The sequence below is a fragment of the Microcaecilia unicolor genome, chromosome 7, assembly GCF_901765095.1.
Source record: "Microcaecilia unicolor chromosome 7, aMicUni1.1, whole genome shotgun sequence".
Taxonomy (NCBI): domain Eukaryota; kingdom Metazoa; phylum Chordata; class Amphibia; order Gymnophiona; family Siphonopidae; genus Microcaecilia; species Microcaecilia unicolor.
Genome location: NC_044037.1, coordinates 1,852,650 through 1,873,263, shown reverse-complemented (window position 1 = coordinate 1,873,263; position 20,614 = coordinate 1,852,650). Strand labels below are relative to the sequence as shown.

The 20,614-nt window shown below is 43.3% G+C and overlaps 1 protein-coding gene across 1 annotated transcript in view; it reads right to left on the bottom strand.

The window, feature by feature from the left end:
• The window catches only part of MED12 (mediator complex subunit 12), a 295,163-nt gene that overhangs the window by 94,066 nt on the left and 180,483 nt on the right, over positions 1 to 20,614 (bottom strand). Inside the window, 1 exon segment of the mRNA XM_030208869.1 lies at positions 3,300 to 3,454. Within this exon segment, the coding sequence (XP_030064729.1) occupies positions 3,300 to 3,454 (155 nt within the window).

Below are 20,614 nucleotides of genomic sequence, written 5' to 3'. Positions count from 1 at the left end.
ATCTCCGGACATATGCAATAGCCTGTCATTTGCAATGCGCTCAGGATTCGGTATACCTTACTTCCGAATTTTGAGATGTAGCTTACGAGGCAGAGGTGGTAGCCCCACATACAAAGGCTTATGTTTTACATGCTAAATCTGCTAAGCTGCTCCCTTTTGTGAGGCAACATATTTAGTGAAAGTGGTACGATATGCGTGGGCTCTATTCCGCAAGAAATTTGGTCTGCACTCCCACTGCCCCCCCCCCCCCTAAAATCTTTTGCCTCTGCAGGGTAATGCAGAATTTCCACCGGGTTTGATGTCTGATACTTTTGCTACGTTGCAGACAATCAAGGGTTGTTTTTGTTGCAACACGTGACAGAAGATGAACCAAAAATGTTGTCCTATGATATGTTAAAGAGGGAGTATAATTTGCAGCCAACTGACTGGTACCCTTACCTACAATTACAACATATCTGTATGACCTGTTCCACACAAGTCTGGTGAATTTCACTGAATTTGCTTGTGATGATAGTTGGCCACTGTCCTGCCGTTCATAAGGGGAATATGCTACAGTCAAGAAGACCACGGGGGAACTCCACTAAACAGGACAATTGCTCAATGGACAAGAGGCTATGGGGGAAAACAATCTTGAGCGTTTATTTTAGAGTTTGAAAGGTGGACCCCGTTTGGCAGGTAGTATTCAGTTGCAGGAACTGCATTATAAGTTTTTGTTACATAAAAAGATGGGTATGTCCACATCAGGAGTCTGCATTAAATGTGGCCCCCTGGATGCTTCATATCAACATTCTATTTAAGACTGCCCTCTCATTCATGCTTTTTGGATCAAAATCCCGCCCTTGTTGGGTACAGTCTATCAACAGAACTGGAAGCCATGCTGCAAATGTCTATTTTGGAAGACATCACTGGCATTATCAAGGGACCCCATGAACAGGCCTATTTCTGCATAAGGCTGCCCTTATAGCAAAGTGCTATATTTTGTTGCAATGGAACTATCCCACCCCACCTACTTTGACGCAATGGAAGAACCTAATGTACAAATTACTTACCATAGAATGCCTCATGGTAGAAGAGGATGACGTGACAGCTTGTAAACCTTTTGTTAACCTTTGAACTCCATACTAGTGCTGTCCAATTTACGATTCAAATCGATTTATCGATTTGTTTTAGGTGAATCAATTCGTTTCAGGAAAAAAAAAATTGGAAGTCCCAATTCGGGATTTCCCCACCTCCCTCCTACTGTCATTCAAGCCGCTGCTGCTTTCCTCCCTCCCTCCATCACCCAAGCCGCTGCTGCTGCTTCCCTCAGCAGCAGCAGTGACAACAAGATAAACTTTACTCACCACAGGGCCAGTCTTTCTATTGGCACAGGCTGGCTGCCGGCTATGCCACGGAACAGGAACTGACATCAGGGGGGCGGGGGCGGCAGCCGCGCCAAGCCGCCAATGCAAGGAGGTTTGATTGAGAAATTCCACCAATGGAGAGCCACAATTAGGTTGATCACCCTTTCCCTCTCACATTTTCAAACATGCCAGCTTGTGCAGTATACAGAGGAAGTATTGGGTTCATCGGTAAGAGTAGTAATTTATTTATTTATTAGGCCTTTGCTCGCACCTTTTTCAGTAGTAGCTCAAAGTGAGTTACATTCAGGTAGACTGGATATTTCTCTATCCCAGGAGGGCTCACACTCTAAGTTTGTACCTGAGGCAATGGAGGGTTAAGTGACTTGCCCAAGATCGCAAGGAGCAGCAGTGGGATTTGAACCGGCCACCTCTGGATTGCAAGACTGGTGCTCTAACCATTAGGCCACTCCTCCACTTTAGTTCTAAATTTTAAATCATTGTGTTATTTGGAGGGGTTGGTTATAGGGACTCCCTGTATTTGTGCAGAGATGTTTTCACCTACTTATGGGTCACCAAAACAGACATCATGATATGAGAATCAGGTGTTTATCAATTAGACTTACTATTTATAAGTACAATTTAAAAAAAATTAATTAGGTTGACACCTGGGAGCATTTAACATCTTTTTTTCCTGTGCGTACCATCAAAAGGAAAATATGGCCTGTGGGAACTTATTCCTATTAGCCGCCAAGTTCATACAAAGTTAATTATGTTCAGTGGAAAAATAAATCTGAGGGCTCAGGTTTCATTATTGCTACCAAGTATTACATATTAAGGTCATTTGCTTTAAACTTTATCCAGTCCTTACATTACTTTTTTTTTTTGTTCTGTGTACAAGAATTTTTTAAAGAAAAAAAATGTCATTCAGCTCTTCTTGTCTGTCTGTCTGCTTTTTGGGTGAAGGAACAGCTTCATGCCATTTGGATGCCCAGTCTTCCAATTTCCTAAGGTCATTCAAATAACAATACAAAGTATGGCACAGCATACTACTTACAATGTCAACACAATATGTAATAGAACATTTTAATTGACAAAGATGGAACATATGGATAGTGTACACTGAAATGTCTCAGCCAGAGCTCAAGCCCTGAAAGCTGAGGAATTCCATGTAAGAAATCACAGGGCTCACAGCAAGCACAGGCTGTGTATTTACCATTTTCCCATAAACTTGGTAAAGAATATTAACATTTTTAACAAAAACGTGGAGCAGTTCTGCTTGGCAGCATACTCAATCTGCCATCTTGGAATCCCTTCACCTTTTAAATATCTATTTGCAGACTCTTGTTAAGTTGTTCTACTGGAGCTGTGCTTTTAAAATGCAAACAATTTTCAGGCTCAGAGTCCTCTTTGGAATACTATAAAACTAGCTACGTCATAGTAGGGCTAGCCCTAGCACTAAGTGGACTAAGCTTCTAAGGTGGCACAATTTTGAGAGCAGCATGGAAGCAGTAGAAGAGGCGGGTTGGAGATTCTGGATACAGCACTGGCACTTTAAAGGCCTGGTGTGTCTCACACCCTGCAATGATTTAGTGCTGCTGGTCTGAGCATTGTAGTGAGTCAGTGGTAGGAACAATCTATGGGGCATTCATGAAAGGCTGAGTAATACAGGTCTGGGAAAGGGAGAGAGGTAATGTGAGGGCTGGGGTGAGGGCAATGAAAAGCTGTAAGTAGATGCAGTAAAAATAAAAAAAAAAGGGAGGTTGAATATTGAGGATGTGATGAAATCTGAGCAGATAGAAAAAGCAGAATAGCTGCAAGGCTTTGTCTTTTCCAGACAGCTCTGTAAGAAATGTGTTCATTTGTCTAGAGTGAAGTCACCTGATTCACAAGGAATTAGTTTTGTAGCATGTTTCATTTGATTTGATGGAAAAATGCCAGCATTCTGTTTGTACTTACCTCAGGATGGGTTTTGCTTTGCTGCTGGGGGGTGTGATGCTTACTAAACCACTACTGACACCATTCCCTGAAGCACTGGCAGAGCAAGTCTCTGCTGACTGCTGAAATACATCGATGGTGGCCTTGGCAATGTTTTCTAGTAATGAATTCATTTCCTGAGGAGAGAAAAATAATCTTACTCTGCATGTAACCCAAACACCATAAAAACAGAAGTAGAAATGCACAGTGAGCATAATATGTGATGATCTGCAGTGCACACACATATACAAATAGCAATACAGACAGCACAAACATAGTAGATGACGGCAGATAAAGCCCTGTACAGTCCATCCAGTCTGCCCAACAACATAAACTCATTGTATGTGATATTTTATATGTATACCTGTCCTTGCCATTTTCAGGGAACAGACCGTAGAAGTCTGCCCAGCTCTGGCTTTGCTTCCCAGTTACTGGTATTGTTACCCAATCTCTGCTACGCTTCTGTGGATCCATTCCTTCTAAACAGGTGGTTTGTGTGTTGGGTCTGTGAGTGCTTTGTAGGACTACTGGGAGCGTGGGTCCAGGGGATAATTGGAGAGCGGAAGACTTGCCCAGAGGCTGTTGGGACCCAGTCGGTGGGAGGAGGGTTCTAGTGTAGAGCACAGGCAGCAGGTGCAGGCAGACCTGTGCTGTCCTGGGGATAGACCCTCTAAGTGGCTGCGGGGTAACCCCAGGCGGGTGGCTAGGTGTTTCATGACACTGGGGAACCACAGTTGTTGTGTATGACAAAATAAAATCCTTTCTAAATTCTGGTCCTCAGGCTGTGGTGTTCCCCAGGGCTCATCTTTGTCTCCGGTACGGTTTAATTTTTTCATGTCTTTCTTAGGAAACATTGTTATCCTATACAGAAGATATTTTACTTCTTTTACCAGTATCCGCTAACACTGCGGATTTGCCTGATATTGTCCTAACTGGGATTAATAGGATTCAGAGCTGGGCTTGCTCCAACAAATTAAAATTGAACCTAGATAAAACAAAAATCTTATGGTTTAAAAGACCTGACATAACGGTACCTTCCTGTTTGAGATTAGCAGATGACAGGGTACTTAATATGGAAACTGAGTCACATGTGTTAGGGATTACACTTGGCTCCTCATTATCTTATGATGCTCAAGTTAGTCATTTGTGGAGGAAAAAAATGTTCAAAATGAGACAGTTACAATTAATTCAATCATTTTTTTTTAACTCAAGAAGCTTTCTCTCTTAGTCCAGATGATGACAGTACCTCATCTGGACTAGTGTAATGTACTCTATTTAGGGTTAAGTTCCAAATATCTTTAAAAACTTCAAACTCTTACAGAACACTACTCTAAGATTAATTTTTAGAGTAAACACGTTTACTTGCATTACAGAATATTGATTACAATTGCACTGGCTTCCACTGGCCGAATGTATACTCTTTAAGGCATTTTGTTTGCTGTTTCAGATTATTCATAGCCTTACATCTTGTCTATTAAATTAGCATGGTTTCTAGGACATTATTTGGTCATTTTCAACAATTGCGGGACCAAATAACTCTCTGCCCTCCTTTCCTTAATAGTATGTGCTACATGAGGATAATTATAAGAACATTAGAGTAGCCATGTTCTCATTATCCTCTTGTTTATTGTCATCCCTAAATGGAACGCCTCTACACGTCTTCCTTGGTTTGGATTGTATGAATGAATTAAAAGCTCCTTGTGCATTCATCGAATTCTGCCTTCTTTATTGCCTCACTACTTCTTTTGTTACTTTCATACTTCAATACCTTCTGATGACACTATTAAGTAAGCCTGGAGGCCTGAGATAGTAACTCTAAAAGGTAGACATCTATTTCTATGAGGCCCATTCTTCCTTCAGCAGAAGGAACATACAGTCTAGGCATACCCTAATTCTTATATATGACCTCATGGGTATGGAGCAGTTTTCAAGATCTTTAACAGGCCAGTCTACAATTCTAAAGCTGTATGAGAATGCAGGAATTGCCAGCTGATTAATGGCTTGTAGCTTATTCCATGATCTTAATGTACTCTGTCAATATCAATTTTAGTCTCTCTAATATTCTTCTCTTCGCTTGGTTTACAGCTTATTGTGCCACAAGGGCTTCCATGCATCAGTATTGCTGAGATCTATGCCAGACAAAAGGCCAGGCAATCTACTTCTGAAACAAACTGCAATACAGTAATGAGTCATTCCGTGTCAAGTGGACCAGGGGTCCCCACCTCACCATCTCAGATTTTGATGAAATTTGGTACATAGTTTCTTTATGATAAAAAACTAAGCTGTGCAAAACTTTAGTTCAAAAGACTAAAAATTGGAGGTTCTAGGGGACCTCAAGTAAAGGGTTGCAAAATGTCGCCTGAGCAAAAATGACATTTTGGGCCAACTTCCAGAAGCTGTAAAACTGGAAGTTTTAGTAGTACAAGGGGGATATTTGGAGAACCTGCACTACTTTTAGGGCTTAATGAACTGGCAAAACCCCATGTTCCTAGTCCTCTTACTTTTTGAATGGTTTAGGCTCAAACGTTGCCAAAAAAACGGCAAAAATCAATTTACAGCGATGTTGAGGCTGCTGTAGTATCTAAACTAGTTGGCCTTTCAGGTTGATTTTTGGTAGGTGTACTAAATGCAGGGCTGTAATGAGGCATTCCAATTTGCAGCACTTTCCTTCAAGTGGTTGAAAAATTATAAGCGTTCAAAGTTGGTATAAAAAGCATTTTTGCCCATTTTGGGCTATCTTTGATGCCCTTGATCTCCAGTGGGACAGCTTCAATATTCTTTCTTTTAGCACCATTAGAAAGAGCAGATTTCCTTCTATCAGAATATGTAGTTTTCAATTTGGAGTCTCTCCATATAAGGATTGCAAAAAAAGTGTTTTTTGGCCAGTATTGTTGAATGATAGATGAATACAGACATCCCATCTGCAGACAAACTTGCAAAGTACTTCAATGAAAAAATTGTAAACCTAGGCAACACGCTACTTCAGAACAACACCAACATTGAAAACTTCCTTAATGAATTGGACCCAACCATTAGAAAATACCCGGCAAATCGGACCTGGTTAAACTTCACCCTCCTTACCATCGAAACAGTTACCCAGGCGATTAGTAGGTTTTCCAACACTCACTGTAAACTAGATACCTGTCCCAGCTACCTAATGAAATCCACCCCTGACCGCTTCATAGCGCACATCCCACCTAAATTACATGCTTCAGCAAGGCCTCTTCCCCAAGAAAAATGGCAATATCCTACTCACCCCAATACCAAAAGATACCAAAAAAAAACCCAAACGAAATCACTATACCGTCCAGTAGCATCTATCCCATTAGTGGTCAAACTGATGGAAAGCATGGTAACCAAACAACTTAAAGATTACATAAACAAATTCTCAATATTACACAAACCACAGTCAGGCTTTCGCCCCTCCACAGCACGGAAACAGTATTACTCACTCTTCTAGCCAAATTCAAGCAGGAAACAGCAACAGGTAAAAACATCCTTCTCCTCCAATTCGACATGTCTAGTGCATTCGACATGGTAAACCATAATATATAAGATTACTAGATAAGTTCGGGATTGGTGGAAACATACTTAACTGGATCAAGGGCTGCCTATTTACAAGAACATATCAAGTAAAATCAAACTCCAACATATCACCACCGTGGAAAGCAGACTGTGGAGTACCACAAGGATCGCCGCTATCACCGATCCTATTCAACTTAATGATGACCCCACTTTCCAAGTCCTTATCCAACCATGGCCTTAACCCTTTCATATATGCAGATGATGTCACAACATACATTCCTTACAAAACCAAACTGACAGAAATCACCAACTAAATCAAGTTCAGCCTGAACATCATGGATTCATGGGCAAATGCATTTCAACTAAAACTCAATAAAGAAAAAACTAATTGTCTCATTCTCTCATCTCAATACAGCGCGAACATCCCCACAAGTATCAACGCCCTAGATCACACCCTTCCTATCTCAGACAGCTTGAAAATCTTCGGCATTACAATGGACCGCAACTTAACCCTATGGAGCCAAGTGGCATCCACAACAAAGAAAATGTTCCATTCAATGTGGAAACTCAAACGCGTGAAGCAATTCTTCCAGAGGGAAACATTTCGCAACCTGATACAATCAATGGTACTAAGCCACTTAGATTACTGCAATGGAATTTATGCGGGATGTAAAGAACAAACCTTAAAGAAACTTCAGACCGCTCAAAACATGGAAGCTAGGCTTATATTTGGTAAAACACGATTTGAAAGTGCAAAACCCCTCAGCGAAAAACTACACTAGCTCCCAATCCAACTTAAATGCCTAATCTCTGCAACACAACCAAACTAAAGCACGTAATGGACATAACACAACTCTTCCGTTAACTCCGATTCCCTAATGTGGCCACATGAACTTGATCTTACCAAACATCACCCTGTATTTGTTCACACCGGAGCCTGCAAAGGCCTCTCCGGTACTACGTAAGGCACATTGAGCCTACAAATAGGTAGGAAAATGTGGGATACAAATGTAACAAATAAATAAATAACTACTCTGCATTTGATGATCACATGTATACTATGCTAGAAATGAAAGTAGTGTTGCACTTATAATTAAGAAGCAGTCCATAAAAACTGTAATGTAATATGATGTAGTCAGTGAATGCTTAATTTCTACAAGAAAACGCCTTTCAATACAACTGTTATTCAGGTAGGCGCACAACCAACATAAGGAGAAGAGGACAAAGTTGGCTAGCAGTATATAAGTATAAATAAATTGTAAATTAGTTCTACAAACAAGTGCAGACTGAAATTGATAGAGTGATAGCCATGGGTAAGCAGAATGCAAAAGCTGTTGGAAAATATGGGCTCTGCAACAAGAACAAAGCTATTATAATTACAATCAAATTTATATTCCGCAACAAAACATTCTTGCAGCAGTGCGAATTACAATACAAGAATACCAGGCCATCACTAGAAATTTACATCATCTTAAAATATACATAAAAAGATAAACATTAACATCAAACATCAACTATTTTGAAAACTAACTTTTTTAGCACAAATATTTTTTAAATAAATGTGCTCTTAGTAATTTACAAAATTTCAAAGAAGAAGAACATGGAGAACATTTGATAGAATAATGCAAGACCAACAGTCTGCTCACTTCAAACACCTTGTTTCAGTAATACAAACAGTGATCGTACACAGACTTCACCCAATGGATTGTACAAAAGTACATCTTTCAAACTCAGCAAACATAAAACCTGGGACTGACTGTGGCACAGATCATTAGCTGCAAGTATAAAAACTTAAGCTAAAGCTGAAAAAGAGCAAATCTGTCATGAACATAGCAATGTGTGATCTTGAAAATTTGCCAACACCTGCAAAATTGATTTGCCACATTGCATATTAACAGTAGAGTACAAAAGTTACATAACTACACAAGTATTGCCATACTGGGACAAACCAAAGGTTCATCAAGTCCAGCATCCCATTCCCAACAGTGGCCAATCCAGATTACAAGTACCTGGCAAGATCCCAAAACAGTACAATACATTTTATGCTGCTTATCCTAGAAATAAGCAGTGAATTTTCCCTAAGTCCATCTTAATAACAGCTTATGAACTTTTCTTTTAGGAAGCTATCCAAACCTTTTTTAAACCCCGCTAACCCAACTGCTTTTACTACTCCAATCCAAATCCACAAAAGTTATTTTAATTGTTGCTTTTCTTATATCATTTTCACTTTATAGTATAAATTATGCAGAGTATTGACACTCCTTTAGCTTAATATAAGTACTTGTGGGTAAGAAGGCATTTATCTTTTCATAATCATCCCAAAAGATAGGTACCTTCTTACCCGCAAGTATTTATTTATTAACAGAGGTTTTTATTGATAACAAATTAAGGTACATTCAAATCCAAACAGTTACATAAAGCTTCTGCAATAGTAATCCCCATATTTCCCTACTGAACCCTCCCTCCCTTCCCCCCCTATTCCAGTGGTACCCGCAAGTATTTATGATTGAGCTAAAGGAGTCTGTATATTCTCTCTCTCTCTCTATATCTATCTATCTATCTATCTATCTATCTATATATATATATATATATATATATATATATAAGCAGTAATTAAAAGAACTTTTGTGGATTTGGATTGGAGGTTTTTTTTTAAGCCCATGAAATAGACCAGCTGGATTAGAGAAAAGAAAGAAGGAAAGGACAGTTTTCTCATAAGATGCCACTGAGCATTTCCAGCCCTGACTGAGGCCTTTTCCTCCAAATATACACAACATAAGCCTTATTACCGATAATATGAAAACTTGAAAAATGTTTTTAAGAGTCATATGCAGAGTAGATCAGTCCTAAAAAAAAAAAAAAAGAGTAAAAATATCTTCAAAGATTTATTAATTCAACGTTGTTTCATTCGAGTTAATACTGAACTATATAGTGTGGAATATACTCTTCATGGTAATACTAGGGCCCAGCTAAGGAACAGGTTATTTTGAGGTAGTCTTCACTGGAGCAAACTTGCTTTCTTTGTGCCACCATCACCCAGCCAGATAGGCAGTGTCTTAAAAGGCGGAGGATAAAGGATTTTTTTTTTACATTTATATCACATATTATCCCAAGCAAACTCTGGTTCAATGTGGCATACATTTGCCAATACAGTGAGAAAGAATAATAGAATTCAGTTATATCACGGGAGCAAATAGAAGGATATGTCTGAAACATTTAACAAAGTTGAAATTAGCATATATACTCAACTGGGCATTTAAAAATCTGTCCTTTAATGACGCTGCATGTTCAGAAATCATAGCCATAAGTACAGACAGTTATTCAAACATTATCACATGCACACACATATTTCAAAAGTAAACAACTTCTATAGAGTACATCCAAAATTTAATTTTTATTTTCTCATTTCCGTCTTCCAAAATTCCAGACTTCAGACGTACAGATCACCAGGACCCAAAGCACTTCAAAACAAGTAAAGTCAGAAACAACACAGTTTATACCTAATTGTTCAACCATTCTTAAGATTCACCTTTGGGTTTAAAAGCAAAACCATGTGCACGTATGGTCTGGATAAACAAATTAAAACAATCAAAGTTTAAGCAAATGCCCATAATATGTTAATATGTGGTAGCAATAATGAAACAGAGATGGAATAATTCACTTAGCAAGCAGCCTGAGCCAACAGATTTATTTTTACATTGAACATAATTAACATTGGCAGCTAATAGTATGCTGAACTAGACAATGTTGGCACATTTAGACCAACGCTGGACAGAACTTCTGCATGAAGGAAGCCCTTCCCTCATTATTCAATACCAATAATATACCACTGAATCTACTACTACTACTACTTAGCATTTCTATAGCGCTGCCAGGGTTACATACCATCTTTTTCTTTTGATGTAGACAGGAAAAAAAAAAAGATTGTAAATGGTCCCAGGTTTCAAACGTAATTCAAGTTTAATGTGGGATTATAAATATGATAAATAAGTAAATAGACGTTGAGCACCTGATTCCCATAACTGAATGTCAGTTTTAGTGGACCTTCACCAGGAGAAAAACATCTCTGCATAAATATAACCAGCCCCTTCAAATGACACACTGATTACGATGTATAACAAATTACTATTCTACCTACGAAGAGTTATTTCATTATTATACTTCCTCTGTGTACATCCGTATGCTGCACAAGCCAGCATGTTTGAAAATATAAGTGAGATTATATGAAAATGCTACCAAACAAACAACGTGGATGCGGCAGCTCATAGGTTTGCTTGCTTTCTTTTGAATGTATGGCAATGACGGGAAGGGGAAACAGAGATTAACCTAATTAGCGTCAACTTTTTGACATCAACCCATCTCCTGTTTTACCTAAACTCCTTGGCTCGGGGTACAAGAAAGAAGGGAGGGAGGGAGAAATGTCAGACTTGGGGAAGAAGTGGAATGGAGAGAGGGAGAGATGTTGGCCTCAGGGAGGGAAGAGGGAGAGATAGGGGGGAGGGTGGGACAGAAGAGAGAGATGAACTTGGGGGAGTGCAGAGGGCAAAGGGGGCATTTATCTAGACCATCAACTTTCCTTTGACTTGTCCTACTTTTTGGCCCTCCATCACATTTGGATGCTCATGCTCCTCTATGCTTTAGTTACACTGTGCCATTCACATTGGACTCAGCTTGGTTCAGATAAGAAGGTTACAATTTATTAAAAAACCCCCACTTCTATCAGGTTTCTCATAGGTGCCAGACACTTCAATTGTGTCACTCCTCTCCTTTGTCTTCACCACTAGCTTCCCATCAATTTCAGAATTCATCATGTTTTCACTTTGACCTTCAAGGCACTTTATGCTGGTAGCCCCCTGCCCTCAACCTTGCATCACTGATCACCCCCTATGTTCTATCAAGGTCCCTCCGCTCTGTTTCTGCTCATTGGCTAGTCATCCCCATTCTAGTCTTGCCTTCTTCCTTGCCCCCTTCTTCTGGAACTCACTTCCTCCTTCCATTTGAGCTGAAACATCTTACCCAACATTTAAAACTACTTGAAAGACACATCTGTTCTCCTTAGCCTTCCTGAGGTCAGCTGGTTCATAGAGGCCTACACTGACTGTCTTCTCTGTCCTAATATTTTGAAGCTCTTTCCTCCATTCTATTTTAGCCTGTATAACCACTTTGTTTTTACTGAAAAGAAGTATAGCAAATACTCATTAAACATGTCTGAACTGCTGCGGCTTCCCCGCTTCATGATGCCAACTGGTTCTACTGAAAGATACAAGTTAATTAGCTGCTAGAGATGGTACAGCAACAGAAACTGCTGCTTGATAAAGATTTCTCCTAGCTTCCCTGGCTGCTGCTTTTGGCTTTGAAGTGTTACTGGGGTAGAAGCAGAAGTAGCTCCGAGGACCTGGTTCCTACAAGGGCCCATCCTTTAACTGCAGTGCTGCTGTATCTCTCCCCCCTCCTACCAACAAACCCCCAGCAGCTGTACTTTAATAGCAGTGAGGTACTGGGAAGCGAGGGGAAGAAGAGCAGCTGCTGGAGTGGAAGGAAGGGTTTCAGAGAAACTACATTGCATTCCCTATGATTCACTGAACTAATGAACTGCATGAATAGAAACACTTTACCCATCCTGGGGCTGATCCAGTTATGCTGCTCACCCAACACTAACTCTTAAAGGAGAAATTGGGCTTTACCTGCTAATTTTCTTTCCTTTAGACCCTCCAGACCGGTCAAGACGCTTGGGTTATGCACACCTACCAGCAGAGGGAGACTGAGAACAACTAACTTTGAAAACTGTATATCTCCACTGTGCAAACCTTTAGCCAGTCAGTATTTCAGTAAAAAAGCAGAGCAACAGGTAAACCCCATCAGTTGTACCCGGACCAAGAAAAAAAATTAAAAATATCAATGACGTGCTTCTCATCTGTCTGGCATAAAAGAACACCAGACTCCACACGTGGTCAAGACAGACCCATAACCACTCAGACTCTCAACATTACTACTACTACTTAACATTTCTAGAGCGCTACTAGGGTTACGCAGCGCTGTACAATTTAACAAAGAGAGACAGTCCCTGCTCAAAGAGCTTACAATCTAATAGACAAGTGAACGGTCGGTCCGATAGGGGCAGTCAAATTGGGGCAGTCTGGATTCACTGAACGGTAAGAGTTAGGTGCCGAACGCAGCATTGAAGAGGTGGGCTTTAAGCAAAGACTTCTACATTCCACATCTATTCTGAAAACAGACAAATGGGAGGACAGAGGACATCACATTTCAGAAGAATCCGAGGGAATAGGCCCCACAGCAACTCCAAATGAAAGACTAAATAAGCAGAGCAGCATACAAGGAATTCCCTACCCAAAACTCATGCAACACAGACTTCCGCGCCAAAGAAAACAAGGGTGGTTTCTTAACTGATCTGGAGGGTCTAAAGGAAGGCCTAATTTCTCCTTCCATAGCAACCCTCCAGACCAGAAAAGATGCTTGGGAAGTACCAAAGCACTAGCCATTAAGGGCAGGACACCCTAACACCTGAAGACAACTCTGCTGTGCCAAAAATCACATGCTGCCTGGTCTGCATATCCACTCTATAATGCTTCACAAAAGAATGGCATGATGACCACACCTCCGTCCTGCAAATATCCAGCAATGGGATTCTACTGCACTCTGCCCAGGACGCCGCTACACCCCACGTGGAATGAGCCTTAATGGTCACCGGGGCTGGATGAGCCTTCAGAAGATAAGCCAACGCAATAGTCTCTTTAAAGCACCAAGCAATAGTCACTTTGGAAACAGCTGCCTCCTTCCTGGGACCACCAAAAAGCACAATCAATTTGTCCGTGAGGCGAAAGTCATCCATCTTCCTCAAGTACTCCTTCGCCTCACATTCAAGTGTGCTAAGCAACGCTGAACAACATTCCCCATCCTATTCCCCAGAACAGGCAAGGAAATGACCTGATTCACATGAAAGTCCGAAATCACTTTGGGCACAAAACGAAGCTGCTGTCCGCAGAGTCACCTTCTCCCTGGAAAAAAACAGGAAAGATTCTCTACAAGACAAGGCCTGCAACTCCGCAATCCTGCAGGCCAAAGAAATAGTAACCAAAAACACTGACTTCAAAGTGTGATTCTTACATACTAACATAGTAGATGACGGCAGAGAAAGACCCGCACGGTCCATCCAGTCTGCCCAACAAGATAAACTCATATGTGCTACTTTATGTGTATACCTGACCTTGATTTGTATCTGTCATTTTCAAGGCACAGACTGTAGAAGTCTGCCCAGCACTAGCCCTGGCTCTGCCACCCAATCTCCGCTAAGCTTCTGAGGATCCATTCCTTCTGAACAGGATTCCTTTAGGTTTATCCCATGCATGCTTGAATACCGTTTTCATCTCCACCACCTCCCATGGGAGGGCATTCCAAGCATCCACCACTCTCTCCATGAAAAAATACTTCCTGACATTTTTCTTGAGTCTGCCCCCGTTCAATCTCATTTCATGTCCTCTAGTTCTACCACCTTCCCATCTACGGAAAAGGTTCGTTTGCGGATTAATACCTTTCAAATATTTGAACGTTTGTATCATATCACCCCTGTTTCTCCTTTCCTCCAGGGTATACATGCTCAGGTCGGCAAGTCTCTCCTCATGTCTTGTAATGCAAATCCCATACCATTTTCATAGCTTTTCTTTGCACCGCTTCAATTCTTTTTACATCCTTAGCAAGATACAGCCTCCAAAACTGATCACAATACTCCAGGTGCGGCCTCACTAACGACTTATACAAGGGAATCAACACCTCCTTTCTTCTGCTGGTCACACCTCTCTCTATACAGCCTAGCAACCTTCTAGCTACAGTCACCGCCTTGTCACCGCCTGTTTCGTCGCCTTCAGATCCTCAGATACTATCACCCCAAGAGCCCTCTCCCCGTCTGTACATATCAGACTCTCACCGGCTAACACATACGTCTCCTGTGGATTTCTACTCCCTAAGTGCATCACTTTGCATTTCTTCACATTGAATTTTAATTGCCAAACCTTAGACTATTCTTCTAGCTTCTGCAGATCCTTTTTCATCTTTCCACTCCCTCCCGGGTGTCCACTCTGTTACAAATCTTAGTATCATCCGCAAAAAGGCAAACTTTACCTTCTAACCCTTCGGCAATGTCACTCACAAATATACTGAACAGAATCGGCCCAAGCACCGATCCCTGTGGCACTCCACTACTCACCTTTCCCTCATCCGAGCGAATTCCATTAACCACCACCCTCTGGCGTCTGTCCGTCAACCAGTTCCTAATGCAGTTCACCACGTCGGGTCCTATCTTCAGCCTGTCAAGTTTATTCAAGAGCCTCCTGTGGGGAACTGTGTCAAAAGCTTAGCTGAAATCTAAGTAGATTACGTCTATAGCACGTCCATGATTCAATTCTCCGATCACCCAGTCAAAGAATTCAATGAGATTCGTTTGGCACGATTTACCTTTGGTAAAACCATGTTGTCTCGGATCTTGTAACTTATTGGCTTCCAGGAAATTCACTATCCTTTCCTTCAGCATCATCCTTCAGTACTCACCCCTAATGGCTCAAACAGAGGACCAACCAAAGCCTCCAAGGCTAAATTGAGATCCCAAGAGGGAACAAAAGAATGCCTAGGAGGCCGTAGAAACTTCACTCCTCACAGAAATCTCAGCAAATCTGTGGAAAAGGCTAAGGCCTGCCCCTGAACCCTCCCTCAAAAACAAGACAAGGCAGCCACCTACACCTTCAAAGAGGCCAACGCCTGACCTCAATCAAAACCATCCTGATGAAATTCCAAAATCTCTGGAACCAAAGCACGCAAAGAATTATACTCCTTATTCTGGCACCAGGCTTCAAAAATCTTCCAGACCCTGACATAGGCCAGTGAAGTAGAGGGCCGCTGGGAGTGCAACAGAGTAGAGATTACCCTGTCAGAGAAACCTTTCTTCCTCAGCCTCGTCAGTTCAAGAGTCATGCCGTGATAATTGAACTGGGTCGGGCATCAAGATCAGACCCTGAAGAAGCAGACAGTCCAAGTCCCGCAAATGTAGAGGGACCCCGACCACCAGATGCATGAGGTCTCTGTACTATGGCCTCCGAGACCAATCTGGTGCCACCAGAAACACTGGGCCGGAATGGTGCTCCACCCAGTGAAGAACTCGACCAATCAGTGGCCACGGAGGAAAGACATACAGAAGAACTTGGGCCGGCCATGGGAGAATCAGCGTATTGATGCCTTCAGACCACAGATCCTTCAGACGACTGAAAAACCACAGCACCTGTGCATTGTTGGATGTCGCCATAAGGTCCAACACCGGCCTGACCACGTCCGTACTATCTGTTTGAAGACCGGCTTGGTCAGAGACCGCTCTCCTGGATCCAAGGTATTCCTGCTGAGAAAATCCATCTGAGCATTGTCCATGCTTGCGATATGAGCCACTGAGAGGCCCTGTAGATGAACCTCTGCCCAGCAAAGCAGCAACACTGCCTCTTCTGGCACGGGCTGACTTCTCATGCTGACCTCTCAACTGGCATATGCGACTGCCATGGAATTGTAGGAGAGGACTCGCACTGCTCTGCCCTTGAGGAGACAACTGAAGCATTTCAGAGCCAGGCAAATCAACCTGGTTTCCAACCTGTTGAAAGGCCACTGTGCCTCCGTCACTGACCAAAGCCCCTGTACTACCTGGCCGAGGCAATAGGCACCCCAAATGAGAAGACTGGCATCCGTAGTGACGACCACCCAATCCGGAGAATCCAATGCCACACCCTTCTCCAAATGGGAACTGCAGAGCCACCAGCGCAGACTGCGCAGAGGTTCCCCCCACCGAATTAGTCGTACCTCCAAGTCCTGTACCTGCAGACCCCAAAGTGAGAAAAGGGAGCGCTGCAACAGATACATGCGAGCCTGGGCCCAAGGAACCACCTCCAGCGTCACCACCATGGACCCCAACACCTGAAGATACGCCCGCACCTTGGGAGCCCGCACCAAAAGAAGAGCGCAAATCTGAACTTGAAGCTTCTCAATCCGGGACTACAGCAGGAAAACACAAACTGCCTAAGTGTCAAAACTCACCCCCAGACGCTACGAGAGCCACAGATGACTCTTGACCGGGTTCACCACGCAACCCAGACACTCCAAAAACTGCACCATTCGAACCGTCACTTGCTCGCTGTCCTGCAGAGACTTCACTCAGATCAACCAGTCGTCCAGGTAACGGTGGACCAGGATGCCCTCCTGGCAAAAGGCAGCCACCACCACCACCACTACGGAAAACGTGTGAGGTGCCGTCGCCAAGCCGAACGGGAGAGCACAAACTGAAAACGCTCTCCCAAGACAGAAAAACACAGAAAATGCTGATAAGACTGCTGGACAGGGACTCCTAACCATGACTCTCTTACTCAACACCCTCACTTATCACCCCTACCACTGCAATTTCCCCACCCCTAGCTGTCTGTTCGTCTGTCCAATTTAGATTGTAAGCTCTGTTGAGCAGGGACTGTCTTTTCATGTTAATTTGTACAGCGCTGCGTAAGTCTAGTAGTGCTATAGAAATGTTTAATAGCAGTAGAAGTAGTACTAACTCGCCTTTCAGAACTGCCGCAATCACTGACCGCAATGTCTCCATACGGAAGGAGGGCACCTTCAAGAACCCATTGACCACTTTAGATCTAAAATCAGCCGAAAAGAATCTTCCTTCTTTTGGACGACAAAATCAATCGAATAACATCCCAGCCTGTGTTCTGTTCTGGACACTGGAACCACCAATTTTAGCTGAAGATGACGGCCCAGTGTGTACCTGTCACCCCCGCCTTCAGATGGGAACAAAAGGGAAACTCCAAAAATAGATCCAGAACCGGATGCTCGAACTTCAAAGCATACTCGTCTCAAATCACCTCCAAGACCCACTGGTCCTTTGTCACCTGGGTCCACCTCTAGTAAAAGTCCCGCAAGAGACTGGACCCCCACACCTTCATTGAGAGATCTGAGATGGTCCAGCAGCCCCTGGGCTGGAGTCAAGACCATCCCGACGACCACCTCAAAAGGCCTGCTTCCTCTGGAAAATATGACCCCGCTGGGTACCTCCAAACCTAACCGGTCGATAATGCTTGGCCTCTCTCAAACGCTCCCGGGACGACATACTGCGACCACTCAACGCAGACCTATCCTCAGACAAGCCGGGAACCTTATTGTCCCCAAAACCTCGAACCAACTTGTCCAACTCCTCCCCGAAGCGCACAGAACCCCAGAAAGAGAAAGAGCACAACTTAAACTTAGACTCAGCATCAGCAGCCCAACCCTGAAGCCACAATGCTCTACTGGTCACAACCGCTAGAGACATATTCTTAGCGGAAGTTTTCAACAAATCATAGAGAGCATCTGCCACCTCAATCTTGGCTAGCTCCCAGACCAAGGCCTCCCTGTCCAGAAAAGGACCATCTAGTACCTTTTCAGTCCATCGGAAAGACTACCTAGTCACCAGGCCTCCACAGGTGGATGCCTGAAGAGCCAACGCCAACAGGTCAAAATTATGCTTCAACAGAGACTCCATCCGCCTACCCTGATGGTCTCTAAGCACCGCACCACCATAATGGTGGACTTTTTGGTCACTGCTGTTACCAGAGCATTCACAGTAGGAGACTTCAAAGTCTCCCTATCCGCCACGGGAATCGGGTATAATTTACCCACCAGCCAAGCCACCTTACAAGGGGCATCCGGAGAAGACCATTTGGATTGCACAATGTCCTGCAAATCCTGATTCATCGGAAAAGACTTTGATGGATACCTTTAACCAGGAAGTCCACTTGCGAACTGCCCGCAGCCAACAACTCCTGCTCAAACTTAAGAGTAGAGGCCACCTGTACAATCACCTCTGCCAGCTCATCTCTGTGAAAAATACAACAACTGAAAGGTCCTCAACAGGAAGCACCTCATCCTCCAGACCCCTCTCCACAGTGCCCTCAACCTCCAATTCACTGACCTCCTCCTCTGAGAGAAGGACTGAGGGCTCTTCCACCACACCAGCCCAATCCAGTCTGAGCCTCTTCACAGCTTCTGAACCAGGGGCCCCCACCCCTGGATCCGCCTGAAACTAACTTATGGTCATATATGGATTTTCCTGTTTCCTTCCATCACACAATATAGTAATATACAAAAATGGCAATTTCCTGTATTCTACCATCCTCTCCTACTTGTGTTCACATGCACACTTTGTGGCAATTGGCTAATTTCTTATCAATAACGCATGCTCTCAGTGTGCAAAAAACCATGTAGCAAACAAGTAGATATTATAAAACACCTGGTGTCCTTCCTCTCTGAACACATATTTCCGTTAGAACATCATGGACTCGCATGGTCCTCAGTCTCTCATCACCACCAAGGTTATATCCAATTGTATCTGCCATATATGGGCCGCATAGCCTCTCCTCCCAAGTGTCACCTTGATATGTAACATGTACTTTCCATTTACTGAAAAAGCACTGTGGCTTACATGCAGCTGCAGGAAGAGACTATAAATATGCTGATAACAGCAAGGCTAGGAAAACTGGGGGGCTACCAGGGCCATATTATAGGCCTAGTATAGGGAGGACTATACACTGCCCTGCCTGCCAGGCCCAACAGAGAGACTGCACAAACTCAGTGTGTGGGGGGGGGGAACACATCCCCCCCCCCCCTGCCCTGTATGACACAGGTCCCAGGAGAGGCGCCTCCAGGAGCAAGACAAAATGCTGGCGGTTCCCACCAAAATTGGAACCACCACTGAACAGCCAGCCAAAGCTGAACCTGCTGTACTCACCTCCCCCGAAGCCCCACGGTCTATTGGGGAAATCTGCTCTATGCACAACTTCGGCTCCCCACAGAACTGACACTGTGCCCTAGGTGCCTCCAAACCGCGATGTGCACAGCTGCGGCAATGAAGCAGCTGCCCAGGATTCATTCCGTGGAACCACTAAAGGCAGAGAGAAACATCCACCAGGAACATTTCACTGCTGTCTGCCCTGAATGTCAGCCCTCCAACAACCACTGCATGAAATGAGCTCCACAGCAATGATCCCCTTTAGGGAACTAACGAAAAATCGCTTGTTGTGCTGTTTGTTTTTTTAACACTGGAGTTGCTGCAAGCTGTTCACCAGCCATAGGGCACTCAAGGTTCCCAGACAAACCATCAGCCGAGGCACAGAGGAGTCCACACTCCAAAGAGGAGGGGGGAGGAACACGGCCACTTAGGTGTTTAACACCCCAAGGGGTACAGCGTGGCTCGCACGAACCAACACCCCAGAAACACTGTTTTGCCTTTTGTTCTTTAGATTTTGTTTTTTTGTTTTTTAATTCCTAGTACCCGGGAACAGCTGAACGCTAAAAGAAAGATAACAGTCCTCAAGGGACCTCCCCAGGGTCTACCAGACCAGCAAGACAGGTTGCTTGTCTATCTCTGCTGGGAGACTGAGAAATACTGGCTGGCTAAGGGTTTGCACAGGGGAGATATACAGTTTTCAATGTTAGTGGTTCTTAGTACTCTTTTGGGATCTCGCCAGATACTTGTGACCTGGATTGGCCACTGGAAACAGGATGCTGGATTGAAGGACCTTTGGTCTGTCCCAGTTTGGCAATACTTATGTACTTAGTCTCCCTATGCTGGTAGGTGTGCATAACCCGAATGTCTTGACCGGTCTGGAGGGTTGCTAAGGAATACATTATTAAGAAGAACAGAAGAGGGGGGAGGAGAGTAATGGATAGGAAAACAGGAGAATGGAAGAAGGAGT